Source organism: Argopecten irradians, chromosome 5 (assembly GCF_041381155.1).
Source record: "Argopecten irradians isolate NY chromosome 5, Ai_NY, whole genome shotgun sequence".
NCBI classification, from domain to species: Eukaryota; Metazoa; Mollusca; class Bivalvia; order Pectinida; family Pectinidae; genus Argopecten; species Argopecten irradians.
The window spans coordinates 6,049,530-6,068,536 of NC_091138.1; the positions used below are offsets into that span (position 1 = coordinate 6,049,530).

Below are 19,007 nucleotides of genomic sequence, written 5' to 3' on the forward strand. Positions count from 1 at the left end.
ATGACATACAATATGTATATTCACCCCTAGCCGAGCTCTGTCGATTTCATCATTACAAAAAGCCCACCAGTTCCTCCACAATGTTAAAATTTAGTTGAACTGGTACATATAAACTTAGACTTAGATATAAACATTGTACATTGTGAATCAGAATGGGTTATTACAAGCTCAATAACACTTAATGTTGATTGATGAATTGAAAATGTCAAAATGCAAAATATTAAAACAAAATCCTGCTGATAAGACGATGACATTGATTGAATGAAGAATTACCAAAGTCGAGCTGCACAAATTTGAAAACATAGATGGGTCACAAGATACTTTTGATACCTAACGTTACACTAGCGTGACGTCGAACGGCGTCAAATACGGACAAGGGTTTAAATAAAAACATGTCACATAAACAAATGTCTAATATAGAAACACAAAATTAATGTGATATTTATCTAATCCTTATAATATGAGCTATAGGACCATATGCATAAACTATATGATTATATACATTTGTATATTGTGTTCGTGTCTGCCAATATTTCCATTCCGATTGAATTGTGGATTCCTGTAATGTACGTTGTTGAAACTTCTCTCATGAAATCTCGCGAGCTTTTCGATATGTAATAATCCTGTCGCCTATAAATTAATTAAACGAACAAAAACAATATTCATACGCATACATAAGATACGGAAGCCTACACTATAGTGTGTTTAATACATTGAAGGAAGGTAACTGATTGGAGAATGTTTATTGTGGAATCTCGAACTGCAAAACATGTCGTATGTCGAGCTGTGCAACATTCCGATTCTGTTGCCGTTGGCCAGTTATTGGTTTTGAATGTTGAATGTCGAATGTCGAGCTGCACAACATTCAAAAGTCCGTTCGTTTATCAGTTATACATAAGTTCTGAATGTTGAATGTCGAATGTCGAGCTGCGCAACATTCAAAAGTCCGTTCGTTTGTCAGTTATACATACGTTCTGAATGATGAATGTCGAATGTCGAGCTGCACATCATTCAAAAGTCCGTTCGTTTATCGGTTATACATACGTTCTGAATGTTGAATGTCGAATGTCGAGCTGCGCAACATTCAAAAGTCCGCTCAGTGGTCAGTTATACATAAGTTTTGAATGTTGAATGTCGAATTTCGAGCTGCACAACATTCAAAAGTCCGTTCGTTTGTCACTTAAATATATATAAGTTCCGAATGTTGAATGTCGTATGTCGAGCTGCACAACATTCAAAAGTCCGTTCGTTTATCAGTTATATATAAGTTCCGAATGTTGAATGTCGTATGTTGAGTTGCACAACATTCAAAAGTCCGTTCGTCAGTCAGTTATATACAAGTTCCGAATGTTGAATGTCGAATGTCGAGCTGCACAACATTTAAAAGTCCGTTCGTTTATCAGTTATACATAAGTTCTGAATGTTGAATGTCGAATGTCGAGCTGTGCAACATTCAGATTCTTTTGTCGTTGGCCAGTTATTGGTTTTGAATGTTGAATGTCGAATGTCGAGCTGCACAACATTCAAAAGTCCATTCGTTTATCAATTATACATCAGTTCTGAATGTTGAATGTCGAATGTCGAGCTGCGCAACATCCAAAAGTCCGTTCGTTTGTCACTTATACATACGTTCTGAATGTTGAATGTCGTATGTCGAGCTGTGCAACATTCAGATTCTGTTGTCGTTGGCCAGTTATTGGTTTTGAATGTTGAATGTCGAATGTCGAGCTGCACAACATTTAAAAGTCCGTTCGTTTATCAGTTATACATAAGTTCTGAATGTTGAATGTCGAATGTCGAGCTGCGCAACATTCAAAAGTCCGTTCGTTTGTCAGTTATACATACGTTCTGAATGATGAATGTCGAATGTCGAGCTGCACAACATTCAAAAGTCTGTTCGTCTGTCAGTTATATATAAGTTCCGAATGTTGAATGTCGTATGTCGAGCTGCACAACATTCAAAAGTCCGTTCGTCTGTCAGTTATATATAGGTTCCGAATGTTGAATGTCGAATGTCGAGCTGCACAACGTTCAAAAGTCCGTTCGTTTATCAGTTATACATCAGTTCTGAATGTTGAATGTCGAATGTCGAGAGCTGCGCAACATCCAAAAGTCCGTTCGTTTGTCACTTTTACATACGTTCTGAATGTTGAATGTCGAATGTCGAGCTGCACAACATTCAAAAGTTCGTTCGTTAGTCAGTTATACATAAGTTCCGAATGTTGAATGTCGTATGTTGAGCTGCACAACATTCAAAAGTCCGTTCGTCTGTCAGTTATATATAAGTTCCGAATGTTGAATGTCGTATGTCGAGCTGCACAACATTCAAAAGTCCGTTCGTCTGTAAGTTATATATAAGTTCCGAATGTTGAATGTCGTATGTCGAGCTGTACAACATTCAAAAGTCCGTTCATTTGTCAGTTATATATAAGTTCCAAATGTTGAATGTCGCATGTCGAGCTGCGCAACATTCAAATTGTTGTCGTTGGCCAGTTACTGGTTTTGAATGTTGAATGTCGTATGTCGAGCTGCGCAACATTCAAAAGTCCGTTCGTTTGTCAGTTATACATACGTTCTGAATGTTGAATGTCGAATGTCGAGCTGCACAACATTCAAAAGTCCCTTCGTTGGTCAGTTATATATAAGTTCCGAATGTTGAATGTCGTATGTTGAGTTGCACAACATTCAAACGTCCGTTCGTCAGTCAGTTATATACAAGTTCCGAATGTTGAATGTCGAATGTCGAGCTGCACAACATTCAAAAGTCCGTTGGTTAGTCAGTTATATATAAGTTCCGAATGTTGAATGTCGTATGTCGAGCTGCACAACATTCAAAAGTCCGTTCGTTTATCAGTTATACATAAGTTCTGAATGTTGAATGTCGTATGTCGAGCTGTGCAACATTCAGATTCTGTTGTCCTTGGCCAGTTATTGGTTTTGAATGTTGAATGTCGAATGTCGAGCTGCACAACATTTAAAAGTCCGTTCGTTTATCAGTTATACATAAGTTCTGAATGTTGAATGTCGAATGTCGAGCTGTGCAACATTCAGATTCTGTTGTCGTTGGCCAGTTATTGGTTTTGAATGTTGAATGTCGAATGTCGAGCTGCACAACATTCAAAAGTCCGTTCGTTTATCAGTTATACATCAGTTCTGAATGTTGAATGTCGAATGTCGAGCTGCGCAACATCCAAAAGTCCGTTCGTTTGTCAGTTATACATACGTTCTGAATGTTGAATGTCGAATGTCGAGCAGCACAACATTCAAAAGTCCGTTCGTTAGTCAGTTATACATAAGTTCCGAATGTTGAATGTCGTATGTTGAGCTGCACAACATTCAAAAGTCCGTTCGTCTGTCAGTTATATATAAGTTCCGAATGTTGAATGTCGTATGTCGAGCTGCACAACATTCAAAAGTCCGTTCGTCTGTAAGTTACATGTATATATAAGTTCCGAATGTTGAATGTCGTATGTCGAGCTGCACAACATTCAAAAGTCCGTCCGTTTGTCAGTTATATATAAGTTCCGAATGTTGAATGTCGTATGTCGAGCTGCGCAACATTCAAAAGTCCGTTCGTTTGTCAATTATACATACGTTCTGAATGTTGAATGTCGAATGTCGAGCTGCACAACATTCAAAAGTCCGTTCGTTAGTCAGTTATATATAAGTTCCGAATGTTGAATGTCGTATGTCGAGCTGCACAACATTCAAAAGTCCGTTCGTTTGTCAGTTATACATAAGTTCTGAATGTTGAATGTCGAATGTCGAGCTGCGCAACATTCAAAAGTCCGTTCGTTTATCAGTTATACATAAGTTCTGAATGTTGAATGTCGTATGTCGAGCTGCGCAACATTCAGATTCTGTTGTCGTTGGCCAGTTATTGGTTTTGAATGTTGAATGTCGTATGTCGAGCTGCGCAACATTCAAAAGTCCGTTCGTTTGTCAGTTATACATAAGTTCTGAATGTTGAATGTCGAATGTCGAGCTGCACAACATTCAAAAGTCCGTTCGTTTGTCAGTTATACATAAGTTCCGAATGTTGAATGTCGTATGTTGAGCTGCACAACATTCAAAAGTCCGTTCGTCTGTAAGTTATATATAAGTTCCGAATGTTGAATGTCGTATGTCGAGCTGCACAACATTCAAAAGTCCGTTCGTCTGTCAGTTAAATATAAGTTCCGAATGTTGAATGTCGTATGTCGAGCTGCACAACATTCAAAAGTCCGTTCGTCTGTCAGTTATATATAAGTTCCGAATGAATGTTGAATGTCGTATGTCGAGCTGCACAACATTCAAAAGTCCGTTCGTCTGTCAGTTATATATAAGTTCCGAATGTTGAATGTCGTATGTCGAGCTGCATAACATTCAAAAGTCTGTTCGTCTGTCAGTTATATATAAGTTCCGAATGTTGAATGTCGTATGTCGAGCTGCACAACATTCAAAAGTCCGTTCGTCTGTCAGTTATATATAGGTTCCGAATGTTGAATGTCGTATGTCGAGCTGCACACCATTCAAAAGGCCGTCGGTGGCCAACGATATTTGAATGTTGAATGTCGAATGTCGTATATCGAGCCAACTTCACACAACCTAAATATTCACATTAAATATATGTGCCCTATATATTGAAGACCAGATGGGTGAAGCACTTCCACTGGTAACATATGAATGTGAAACGTATGGGTTCGTTTTACTTTGAAAACCTTTCTTTGTGAAAACATATATACTTAATTTTCCGATGATTTTAGTTGAAAGTTTCTTTCATGGAAATCTGAGTCCTTCATTGGTTTGCTCTTTCTTCAGTATTCATTCAAAAGGTATCGTTGGCAGAAACTCGTCAAAAGTAGCTATGACATATGCTTGGGTGAATAATCTGTTCAATTAATTATCTCAATTCATGTTCAGAGCGACTGATATGCTCTCAAAACCGGCATTGTGCTGTTATATATCTTTTACTGATATAAATATATTTTGTATGATTTGCTTGTGTATGTGATTTGTATGGTTGATATTGTTTTGTCAGGTTGTGTCTACGTTATGTTTGTTTAATTCCACAAACAATTCCGACTACCAACACTGACATCAACGATACAAAGACTCAAAAGATGTATATTATGGAAAAATTTGGGATTTTTTTTTTTTTTTAAATCCTTTCTTTTTTCGTTGTGATGTAAAATAATCCATAGTTGCTCAGTTTGTTATATCTATTCTTACTTGAGATTCTATTCGACCTGTATCTGACTTTATCCAGTTAAGGTTTTACATTGGTCATTGCGTTAAGTTGCATTACAATCCTAAACATGACGTTCAACACACCATAATACCATTAGATTGTGTAGTGAGGCCTTCACAAATACATTGTGACTGGACACGTGCTGCTCTGGCCAATACAAGTGCAGTGTTATGATAATGATAGGTAAGGCAAAGCCAAACGTATTGTTAGGTTAACAAATATACAATGGCATTGGTGGTGTAAGAACATATAAAGTGTTATCGTTAGGTACAATAGACGACACAAACACACATATTATGAGATGAATTTATTTCACCGTGATATAAAACCGTCATTCCCATATTAAAGGAAAATGTCAATCGTTAGCCACTGTTTTAGGTGTATCTCACGGAACACTAGCGGGGGTACAAGGGCAGGCGTGGTCGGAGGAGTGTCCCTGTAGCAGAAGCACTGGGGCCCTTAGTGGGGCGAATAACACTTCATAGATCAACAAACATTTAAAACATAACGTAACATGAGATAGCTGTCCCCGCGGCTGGCCCGCCCTGTAGTAACACACATAAATATCAGTTGTCGTACCACGCAGTAGGGTAAATAAGGATACAGTAGTTGGCACACCGTTGACCTGAGAGCAAACATAGGAAAGAACGGCCAAATAAGCATCGAACAAAGAAGTATCATTAACACTACAAATTACAGCAAATACATTCATTATCACACACGCTGACAAAAATGTTCTAATCTTAATTACATGTATGTGCAAGGTAAATAATAATCATAACTGACATTAAAACTTATATGAAATGGCACACTCTTACCCCGTAGTGATATGTTATATTGTATATCAGGGAGTTCAGACTAGTGCATGATGGGTAAAAATGGTGGTTCTCCATTCTCTGTCTCTCCGAACTCACAATGAAACTTAACTACATATTGAGCATCATAGTTAGTTTATACCGAATCATCCATACAGGTTTACACTTCATCAATTGTCAAGTTAGAATTCACACCAATTGGATAAGACGTTGTGTTTATCAAGTTTGAAAAGCTCTGTTTGATTCTTTTAGACCGCAAATTTAATTAATATCAAATTTGCGGTCTAAAAGAATCAAGTTGTCTAAAAGAATCAGTGTTAAATCATTTCTAATGAGTTAATAGAACATACTGGCCCTTGTCCGACATTCCCTTACTGGGCTTGTAGGACAGAGAGCTATACCCTATACATAGCCAAGAAAATGAATATGTTAATGGGACCAGCCCTTCCATATTTCATCTTAATGGTCTTTAATCTTTTACTATGAGGACCACCCAATGAGAACCACCATTCTAACCCGACCAGGCACCACCCAGAGATAGGATACAGCAATACCGACTCCTACTGTTGTAACCTATCACCTGATTTACATTTATACATGTAACAGCATTTTGAGGTTATTAAGACATAGTATGCGTGTGTATCATTTGGCTCCCTTACATAATAGCGAATATCGTTAGCTGAATGTAGTTACATCAAACAGAGCTGGCTTAATCATTACACACAATGTATGATAACACCTTAAATATAGTATAGATTATATATCAAACTTGGTCCCGAGTGACAATACTACTTTATTTACTCCTGGGTACATAAACAGCATTCCCTCGCGCCAATGAAAAAGTACAAAAATAAGGCCAGTTAGCGATAGGTTGTGTAAGTAAACAATATCGATACCATATCACGTTTATGAATGTAAATGTCTATATGTTGGTAACTGATTATCACTTAATTCAATATCTCAGTAAAAAGAACGTATATTTCACATAGCCGAAAAAATGTCTACCATATGAGTAAAATTATAGCTGTCTTTGCTGCTACAGAACATAAACTGATTGGTCAGGATTTCCTCCAAACCTTTCAGAGGAACCAATCAAATGGAAGATGAAATATTAATGATACCGAAAGTATTATTGACTATGTACCGAGGGGTAAACATCAGTAGTCACCTAGGGCTCAGGGATGATGATACAGTGTAGGAGCCTTGTAAACGATTCACACACAGAGTGTAATGTAATATTTTAAGTGTGCGATATAACCCCCTTAAAGCAATGTATAACGTAACACTCACTTTACATCTAACACAAGGTGCGAACTTTATTTATCGATATATACCCAGAGATATATTTATAGTTCAATTTCAACTATAATTTTTACAAAGTATCACTTTCGTTTAAACATAACGCTCAGCATATCTATGCAAAGCAGCATTTTTAAGCATCAGATGTAAATTGTTTTTTTCAGTGGTGCCAGAACACTTGTACTCAACAATATCAATATACGTATATCAAATGCCATATGCTAAAGTTTTCCCATGATCTTGTCATACTTTTGGTGTAAAATGTGTTCATTTTTAACATACACATGCTCTTATAAAGGTGAATAAGGTCTTGCATACAATAAATGATGCTGGAAGTGATACTAGCATCGTCTTTCATTAATGATGTTATATGACTATACAGTGACAAACAACATATTAGACACATACAATACATTATGTCAGATCCATGGCGTGTGACGATGGTGTCACTGACATTAGACCAATAGAAATGGCCAGCGACGCCCAATTTATAAATGCATCTGAGCATAAATGAATAAGTCGGGTTAACCTCCTTGACATTAGTCATACAGTATAAGACGCGGCGGATTGACCCCGGGTATTTACATAACATTTGGGGTCAATCTACGACCTGGCATTTACATAAACAACATACGATGTTGTATTACATGCTTTTTGATATTCAAATCATGGTGTATGTGGCGTCAGACGGGTAATCTTATCGGTATATATGTGAATGGGCAACATTATATCTAATTGATTTTGACAATTTAAAACTGATATTTCTGGATAAATTGTCTCCTGTAAAATACGGAGGTAATAAATTGTATCCTTGTTTCTATGTACGGTATCACTGTTACACTTCAATAATTCTAGGATTAGGTTTAATATTTGACCAAAGACATTGTCATCATGGTTCTTACTATTAAGTAGAATCTCCGTTCAATTATATATCTTCATAAAAGGGACAATCCGACATTTCACAGTCGAATTCATAATGTAAAATATCTCAATTCCAAAGACCACCTAAGAATATAAAAATAGAATAAACTCCTATTTTGGCTGGTAATTTGGGAAACAAAATGTCGTACTTATACTACAGAAATACAATGAACATTTTATAATTCGTTTGAAGCAAGTTGGTTCCTCGCACGAGGTAAATACTATATAAGACATGGTACCCCAATAAATGTAGTGCAGTACTGGCACATCATGTATATATATTTATATATCTAAACACCGTGATATGATTTCAATGGGAAGAACAAACAAAATACCCTAAGGTAAAATGTGTACTGAGGACAAAATGTAAACACGTCATATAATTGACGCGTGATTCGTGACCGCACGTGCATGCACGTGATTGCACGTTAGGAAGGAGAAAGCCCACCTAATGAGATGTAGTGTAATTCAGCGACACCATTCGTTGACCAACGCCCAGTACAATACACATATGTACAACAGGATGTTTGCATAGGCAAATGGTGCATCAGGTACCCAGTGGTTTCATCTCAAGGAAAACCAAAGTCGGACCTCTCGAGAAATCACGCGACGAGATGACACCATTTATATATAATATATGGAAGTCAGGAACGATAATATTTTATAAATAAATAATTTAATATTAACTAAACTTAAATAACAACAGCAGCATCGGGGTACTACCCAACAGTGTAGTAATGACGTCATCAGAAACTAACTAAAGCTTCCTTTTTAGTTTTATCACTCAGTATAATATAGGATAATACTAGTCAATATTTGTACGATGACCTGAAACCTCATGAGCGACTGTGGGACTACGTCATTTTATACAGGTATTCCGTGAGTAACTGTGGGACAACTTCAGTTTACACGGGTATTTTGGCAAACAGGATTGTCGGCCTCGTAAACAAGGAAAACGGCTACAACGACAAACATTTGTGTCACACTTCCGCTCTCGGGTGCGTACTTCCTCTACATCTACGATTGTTTTGATTACGTACATCATTGATTTAGCGTGTAAATGATACACTGTACATTTATCTTAACAAGTAAATCTTCAGCTATCCACCCGATATCAATCGGACTAGCTGACTCTCAGTCTTCGTACCAAAGACTAACGCCAGATTGTCCGTATGTTAAGAAGAATATGTGACTAAGGTGAAAATACAAATACGTCTATGGTGAATTAAACATGATAGTCCAATGTTATACATTCTATTACACGAATAAGACAGTGTTTAATGTAATACGTCATCTAGTGCTTTAACATGTGTATATACAGGTGGCCCGTAACACAACCTTCACCATCCGATAGGGCCTCACTCCACCGCAGTCCCACCACTGTGCGGAGGAATTTAAGTCCATTTTGGGCTTTACTATATCCTCATCAATATCCAGATATCGTTCTTATTCATTGTATAATTAAACATTTTCTAATGTCTGATCTACTATACAACGACATTTATCATGTTACATATTTAATAGCTTTGGAAGTGAATATGTAAACACAAGTAACCGTAGTAACATTTACAATTTAAGATGATTCATATAAAAATACAGCACGCCAAAATAATCCGGATTACATAATGAAACAATTTGGTGAGACACTAAACTTTATACAGTATTTGTTGTATATGATGTAGACATAGTAAATAACACGTGATATATCCCTCTAATGGAGTTGTTGTTGTTGTTGACGCCTAAACAGTTTTATCAACTACTAAAGATGATGGGGAGAACCACACATAGAGACACAGTGATAGTTGATATATAGATGATAAAGAATATTCTGTCAAACACCAGTGCTAAAGCCTTCCACTCCTTAGCTATTTTCTCTTTTCTGTCTTTTTCTTCTAGTCTTTCTTTATACATTTTGATGAAATTTCGTATTTCGTTAAGTTTGGCATGAATCTCGGCCAGTTGAGGATTTTGAACAGTTTCTGTTTGGGCGTTGGCCGTCATCTCTGTAGAGCCCCGCCAATTGTTAGGAGGCGCCCATTTGTTCTCGCCATTGCCAATCATACACCTTCGCGAGGGCGGGCATGTAACTTGTCCATCGTCTTTAAAAGGCAAGACGAGTTTCTCCATACAGACGACTCTCGCCACAAATGAAAACATCACCTGTTGGGAAAAGTTTTAGCATTAAACACATAGATAATTCATATAAATATATATAGTTCACGGTAAATATGCAGTCTCGTACTACCTGCTGACATTATCAATGAAGGTCCGTCAGTAACGGTCAGTATATATACTGTTTCTTGTTAATGTTGAAGTGTGCTTTGTACGCGCAATATAACGTGTCATTATTTTGTTCTTGATAATTTATCAAAATCAATTTAAAAGTTTGAAACGCGTTAAATAAGGGATAATGGCAATACATTCTGATCAATTTGCTAATGAAGATATTTTTACAGTTTGAAATTAAGTACATAGTCCATTCATTCATGCTGACGTGGCCATTATATGTTCTGATTTTGTCTGATCCATTCGTCCAAATGTTGTAATAGTACTACTGACAATGGTATCCTACACGTGTAGCGACGTGATGTACCGGCACTCCGCCACAACAGTACTAGCGACATGCTTAGCTAGGATTGGCCCGATAACTGATGCACTAAGACCGTGATATTAATGGCAATACAGCCAATAACCTCTAATTAATTTCACCATAAATCAGCAGGGCAGGTTTCGATCATCTCTCAATAATTCCAGGATCAACTTTAACCATGTTTATTGTAGAAGATGCATTGGTTTTCGAGACATTGAAGACTACCGCGCAAGCAGGGTTTGAAAATAAAACCTGTTTTACACTTAGAGATGCCATATGAATTAAGGATATCACTTTAAAGTTAATTTATTGACGTATTTCTATAACCGGTCAACTTGCGTATAGTTTCATGACTATACATCTAATATTATGTCGCGCGCAATACGTTGATCATATGCAATACCCGAACGGATTTCGTTCTTTCTCGATACAGCTGAACAATCTTAACAGCTAACGGTCGAGTCTGACCATTATTTCACAAAAGAGGCAGACATGAAGGACATTAAATTTTATTTTTGTAACATCTTGTATCACGGATTTCTCTTTAAACAATGGACAATTGCCTTTTCACGTGACGAACAAAGTGATAGCTTGGTTTATCTGATCACATTCAGTTGTGTTGTTTGTTAATATTGCCATTTATCAATTAGAAGTTGTCAGAAATATTTCTTGTACGATACTTGAAGCATTTGATTTTTTTTATAGTTTCATATACCAAATGCGTAAAACAAAGGAAGAGATAAAATGATTGAGAGATAGTTTTATGTAAAAAAAAATTAAGATAAATGAACGATTAATTAATACCTTTTTATATTTATTATATAGACACAACCGAACATCGTGTATGTATACCTTCTACATGGTGGTTAATGAACATACCATTCTGATGATTGTAAATATCGGTAAAACACGGTTTTATGGCCGCCCTACCTCATTGATCTATGAAAGTAGTTAATGTTCAATTTCATGGAAACTAATTTTAGTACATGTTTAACGATACATGTGCATATTTGGCCTTCCGAGAGTCGTTAAGAATGTAGCTTTATGATGCTAACAAATTTTCTCCAATATTCTCTGGTGTATAGCGTTTACTGTCGATGTTTATGTCTTTTAGTCCGTTTTATGTCTATAATTTATATCAACCAGTAAATAACTACGGAGTGCTTGTTACTAAATTACTTCGAACAATGACTTTTACGTTAGCACAAAGACGTGTCAACACTTTGGTGATGAATGTGGTCTATAAAGATCAAGGCAACTGTTTACACTTTTATGTGTAATTGTCTTTTAACCGTCGTAATATGTAAAGTATAAATTCCACAATATCAGCGATACACAAACACAAACTCCTCCTTACATGTAAAACAAACTTTATTATAAGCAAGTGCCCGTCATTCAAGAGAAATCAATTTTAAGCATATGTATTCGTGTCAGCAAGCCATATTACAATGTAGTCTCAATTCTTAAACAATGCATACTCGTCATAAACCACACCTATTAGTTCCAAACAAACTTGTCTTGCCTTAAACCGCACATAATCTTCTTAAACCACATATTGTAGTCTCAAGTCAAGCGAATTTCCCCGTCATAAACCGCACGTACTAGTCTTAAACCACACATAGTACTCTCAAAAACATCATCCCTAAATCCACAAACAAACAAATTAATCTCGTCGTAAATCGCACTTATTCGTCTTAATCAACGCATACTCATCTCAGACATCAACAACTCACAGAACGGCCAGTCAATATTCTTGGTCCCATAGGACCTAAATTTATAAAGATCAAATAAATTGAAGATTAAAAATATTTGCCATTTAAAATTTTGGTAAACTGATATACACCAACCAATAAACCTGACTATTTGTTTAATCGGTTTTTTTTTTTAAATTCGTATTGAAGATACACCTATGCACTTATCACGTTCTCTCACAATCCGCTATAAGTGTCAAGATTCCTTGTTCATTGAAATCAGAAAACCACTACCAACGTATTACATAAGTTTGCTCTACCAATGTATTACATAAGTTTGCTATCCTTTCGAACCCCCATCCCCCTACCCACCTCCCTCTCTCAAGTTAAATACCTCATGTCCTTAAGTTCAATTGTCACTGATCGAATTAGTGTTTTTTTCCAATAAAACTTTACCAAATAACACTTACAAACAACACATACTGGTAACAATATGCATATTGAAGTTATCAACCTTGCTTACAAGTAGTAACAAATACTATTAATCATGTCGCATACGTTATCACTATAGGCAGAAATCCCCCATAGTAGCTATTGCAACCAAAGTCTTGTTCTATTCCCAACTAACACCAATAAGGGCTTTACCTACTTACATTGAACACTCTATCGAAACGCACTTAGTACTCACAGAGAGACACTGTGTTTACTCTTTTAAAACTGTATGCAAATATGCAATACTCGTTGTACTAACTATACTCTCATTATAAAATATCTACTTGCTGTAACGCGAGTACGCTTTTCCACCATTCCTTCATTTTGTTGTGTTTGTTTTGTACTCACCTTTTTCAACATGTATGGGACAGCTGCCCTCGCTCCAATAAAGGAAATGTTCACCACAAAAACGTTGAGGAATGATGAAAGAGTAATTAGTACCATATTCAGGCAATAATACGTTCCTGCAAAACAAAATATGGAGTGGATATATATGTTGTATAATCATACTATCCACAATAAACAGTCCCAGACGCTGCTACTCATGGAAATCTGAGTTTAGTCGTTCGAGATCAACCCGCCTCCTGCCGCTAGCGGTTTTCCAACTCTTTGTTAATATCAGCTTAATTGAGAGTCGTTTGTTAATACTACTGATAGGTATATACCGTTATAGCTACAAGCTATCATCAATTTTAAATTTTTATGGTTCTAAAAGTTTTGAAACGAAAACGACACATAACTAATTAAAGCTATGTAGCAGAAGAAATTTCTACGACAGGATCTATTAGAAATGCTAGTGACAGTGATGCTAAATAAACAACGGAAATTCTAAAAGTATGTGTAATTCATACATATATTTGTTATACTTCTAATATATATCGTCTAATGGTTATTCAATCGAGATAAACGACCACTCTCATCAGAGTTTTTTAAGTTTTCTAACTGGAATTGGACACGCTATTATTATGCTGATATATATTATTGTACTATCAATGGCTAATGACGGTTAACTATAGTTCCCAACATATCGCACTTTTCAATGCTATTTTAGCTTTCTAAACGAGGTGCTGAATGTATCCTACGGACGCGATAGTATAGGTGCGGTGCTAAAGACATACTTACTGACCTCCGGCGGGATCTATATATCCTAAAAGTTGATAAATCTATCACCAGAAAAGAACATCCAGACAAACAATTGTCTACCAGGTGTTTAAGACATTATTTACCTGCATCTAAACATTCGGAACAAAAGATGTCCCACACATGTCATATCGACAAAGGTCTATGACAACAAACCTGATCCTAGAGCGGCAGCAAGAAGAAAAGACATTAAAAGACGAGATGCCGTATGGGCATATCTAGGAAGAAACAAGCAGATGGAACATTGCAGTGCGAGTAATCTGCCCTTATTTCCGGTAGGTTTGATCTGCGAGTTGGTTTTTCGGGTTCATCAGCGCCACAACTAGCAACATTTACTAGAATGCAAATTTGTTTATAACTAACATTTAATGATTAAATACTCATATGGTTTTAATAAAGTAACATTTGTTTTTTGAGGAATGCTAAATGCATGTGTGAATTTGTACGGCCGTCATTGGACGATATGTTTAGCGCTGCTGCTTTTTGTTATTTGCACATCCATATGTTACATAATATGTACATATATATATAATCACACTTGTAAGTAATAGCAGTAACAGAATAAAGAAGAAAGTATAAAACAAATAGAAAAATGAAAATACTTCAAATAAAAAAATTAAATTAGAACAACAGCGTTTGAATATTCCAAAATCAAGAAAACAACACGAAACCAAAACGTATCTCAAACGAGGAAAGGAAAGAATAAAAATAGGAAAAAGGGCGGAAGCAAACACAATCTGAGTAGTATTAATTTGAGAAAGAACTGAATGGCGAAGCAACCAAATCACACGCATGTAGACCTAATGTTTGTTTTACTTCCTCTGTCAATGATCGCGTGTGTATGGATAATGTAGGATGCTAGTTTGTATCTCAAGTTGGTGTTTGTTGGTTGCAAATGTGGTTGCATTATGTTGACCAATTATGCTGAAGTTAATTGTCAAATTGACAACCACTGGATTTTTGTTTTGTTCTAATAGATCAATTTTAGTCACATAAATTTGGGAGAGATTTGAAGAAAAGTTTTGTATTAAATACTTTGTTTGTTTGATGAAATTAACGTCCTATTAAAAGCCAGGGTGATGTTAGGACGATGTATCTAATACATTGTTTATATTACTAATCTTATCATGTCTACGTACCACACAAAATTAATAACAAATTTATCAATTATATATTGTTAAAAGTGCGTTCATTACGCTTTGTCATTTAAGTATATGCATTAATCGAAACGTTTCTTATAAAATAATATCGTATTCTACACTTTTCGCATTACACTTATAGTGGTGTCGATTTCATAAAACTATTTTTTTATAATCAACAGAGGCAAAGCAGCATGAGGACTATTTGTGTGACATTTGGACCCATGTTTCAGCGTTATATTAATACTGTTTTTGTTAATCCATACTGGGATTTTATAGTTCCTAAGAGTGTTATCTCATTAAAGTAGTACTCGTGTTGTGTTTCCTTGTGATAGTGGAATTTTAGCTTACTTAATATTGTTATTTCAAAGAAACTATATTCATGTTTTGTTTCCTTGAATTAGCGGATATTTAGCTTACTCTGGAATAATATCTCAAAGACCCATCATTTATGTTGAGTTTCCTTGTAAAAAGGGACTTTAGTCTACCATATAAAGTAAATCAATGCAATAGTAATATTGTTTCCTTGTGCTCACGGAGACTGTACTGCATAGGTAAATTCCGTGGTTGCTAGGAAAACACAACTCTCTTACACAGGGGGATGTAAGACAACTCACACGCGCTAGAAAATGGTGTGACGTCATTAATATATGCGATGTAAATGCGACTTACATTGTCGTGGACGTCATCAAATCTGACGCGTAATGAAGTTTAGGGAATGATGGCTAAAATTCATAGTTGGAGTAAAACAATCAAACATGGATGTCTTGTGAAAGGGATATCTTAACACAAGTGTGTCAAGTGGACAGAGATCTCTAAACCCAGAGACGCGTAATGAAGTTTAGGGAATGATGGCTAAAATTCATAGTTGGAGTAAAACAATCAAACATGGATGTCTTGTGAAAGGGATATCTTAACACAAGTGTGTAAAGTGGACAGAGATCTCTTAACCCAGGTGTGTCATGTGAACAGGGATCTCTCAAACCGGGTGTGAGATTCGTGCTGTCAACGCGAGGCTTCACACTCGTGTTGCCTAGCCAAAAATTTGTACACGGGTTAAGATATCATTGTCCAATTGACACACGCTTGGAAGATTCTATTCTTTTTTGTTTACTTTATTATCTTAATAAAGGTTTGCCTTAATATATTAAGGAAGAATACAATATTTGTTTTAGAAAATGCATCAGATACAACATATATGAATATCAAGTGGTCAATGAATACGTGTGTAGTGTCCATCAAACCGCTAAATACCTGTTATTGTTTAGAAGACACCCTTATTTATCAGAAGTATACTATGTTTAGGAATTACTTTCAATATTTTGTTTCAATATTGTTGAAACTAATGAAAGGAAGAATATACACTTCTGTTGAGAATAATTTACGTTTGATGTGCAAATATCATTATAATGGGAAATGCTATAGTTAATCGAATACAAATGCGTTCTCTATCGAATGTAGGACTACCACGACTCTTAAAAATCAATTTGACACATCATCACTTTTTTGCCTCTCTTTATATTTTTGTAGTTAAATAAAATCAATTTGAAATATGATTTCACAGAAAAAACACCATAAAGTGTTCCATTACATGGCAGATGTGGATAATTTTATTTAGAGGGTATCACTAGTTCGGAGATATAATGTTATATCGGTGTGAACTATGCTCCCTATTACTATAGTTTAAGATGTTTACAAAGAATCATTTGGCAGTTAAACCTTGTTGGTTCTAATATTCATATTCTAAATATCATATAAACTAAAAAAAAATCCTATTAGCAATGTGAAGGGAGTTAAAATTAAGCTTAAATTGGTATCATATATTCAATAGTAAACAGTACAAATCTACGCGAATTTTTTATCATCATTGTAAATATTTAGATATTACTTCCTTTACTCGAGTTAGCTCCCTTGATACTTTGGTAACTGATGCAGCAAAAGCACTAGATATAGACGCCAAGTAATGGGTTTTCGCGGTTACTCCACACTCTACATAATAACGCAGACAACTATCTTTAATATAGCATTTAGTTTGATTCAGCTCTGTTATAAGCGATACACAATACATTTCAATAGAGAGCATGCTCCACTGTTTTCCAGCCACCTTATGGCCACGACATTACGTAATGTCGTATGTGGCCACTACCGAAATAAGCTTGCTTCTCGGTAAGCCAGCAGAACTTGCTTCACAGCAGATGTTGGAAAGCCGGCTATATTACCTACGTCTATCGCCCTATCGTCACGTTGGATAAGGTGTAGTTTCTAAAGCCATGCCAGCACATGAAGTCTGTCCGCCTAACGACTCATCTCGACTATTCCACACACGAAAGCATCTATTTAAAACGTTTGCCTGTTTTTGTTTCATTTTACCAATACTCAGAGCAGACGTCATGCCGACAACTAAAGATTTCATCAAAGAGATTATCAGTATATACAATAAAAATAATACACATATGCCACTATTGCTACAGACAGTTTAAAATCGGCATGAAATACACATGTTTTAAACATTATAATTCTGACATACATCTTCAATCTAAACATATGAATATCTATAACATCAATATCCAATGATTGATTCATTCTACTAATGAATAATAAGAGTAAACATTTGTGAGTAATTACCTAGACTGCGACCCTGCGGAAACAAAACTCGAGTACTACCGAGACAAACACTGTACTGGACATACACATGTAAATAGATAGGCCCATGTCATGTGCTATGGTTTTAGAACTAGTGATACAAATCATGCTAAGAACAATAATTATCGAAAAAGATGCAGAATATATGTTAAAGTGTTAATCAATGTGCAAAGCTATGGAAATAGCAGCAAAATGTAAGGTAAAATGATGATTTAGTATTTCAAATGCAATATCAAACGAATAGAAGGCAAATGGAACTAATAAAATTACTACTGCGATACATGTTGTGTATTAATACATTCCAAATGTTAGAAATTCTCCACATCAACTGTTTGCATCGGTACTGTGAATAAGAATTGGAGAAACATTTGTATAAAGTGTTGACCTAGTTTGGAGACTGAGGTAGCCATGGACCTCTGTTTGTCATCCGTGATAGTTTAGATTAGGGCAGACCAGACATTGGAAGTCCCTCGATCAATTATTTCTTTTCTTTTTCCTTTTTCGGTTCAAAACAACATATTACCCTTGATGTGTTGACCTTAGCGTCTCTAAGGTTTCCGCTTTTATAGTGTACCTGAAAATAGCTATGAAATGGGTTTAATCGACGTATGTCTAGAGCCTTGGACATTGAGGTTGACCGATAACCCGATAGGCGCCAAGTCCAAAGTGTCAAATAAAGCTCAACGTAAAAGGATATGTTTATGTTGCCCGGGTCTGGTTTATCGATTTTCTGTTTACTTTTTAGGGTAACAGAGCTATTAGTAATGTTTATAGTATACAGCAGCTGATCGCCTTGAGAACCAACCACAGATCATAATGAAGTAAGAATTGAGTCATGAAAGAAAAGGAATATTATTTGCTTCGTAAATAGTATTAATTATGTCATCGCAACTTGCGTTTTAAGATGGAAGGGCATGACGCATTGATATGTACCAGCTACTTGCACAATTATTGTGTAATGTGAAGGAAGAACTGAAGAAAAATCACCTGGTTAAAAAAGATGGTAAAAAGGACACAAGAGTATAAAAGAAGTCGACCCGTTAGCCC

General features: G+C 35.9%; 1 protein-coding gene across 7 annotated transcripts in view; it reads right to left on the reverse strand.

Annotated features, from left to right (window-relative positions):
- Positions 1-5,524: 5,524 nt before the first annotated feature.
- LOC138322727 (neuronal acetylcholine receptor subunit alpha-10-like) overlaps positions 5,525-19,007 on the reverse strand; it is a 134,017-nt gene continuing 120,534 nt past the window's right edge. For all 7 annotated transcript variants that reach the window (XM_069266789.1, XM_069266793.1, XM_069266792.1 and 4 more), the window contains 2 exons: positions 13,387-13,502; positions 5,525-10,425 (listed from right to left, as the gene is read on the reverse strand). In XM_069266789.1, the coding sequence (XP_069122890.1) occupies positions 10,018-10,425; positions 13,387-13,502 (524 nt within the window). In that variant the 3' untranslated portion in view covers positions 5,525-10,017. The remainder of the gene's footprint in view (positions 10,426-13,386; positions 13,503-19,007) is intronic.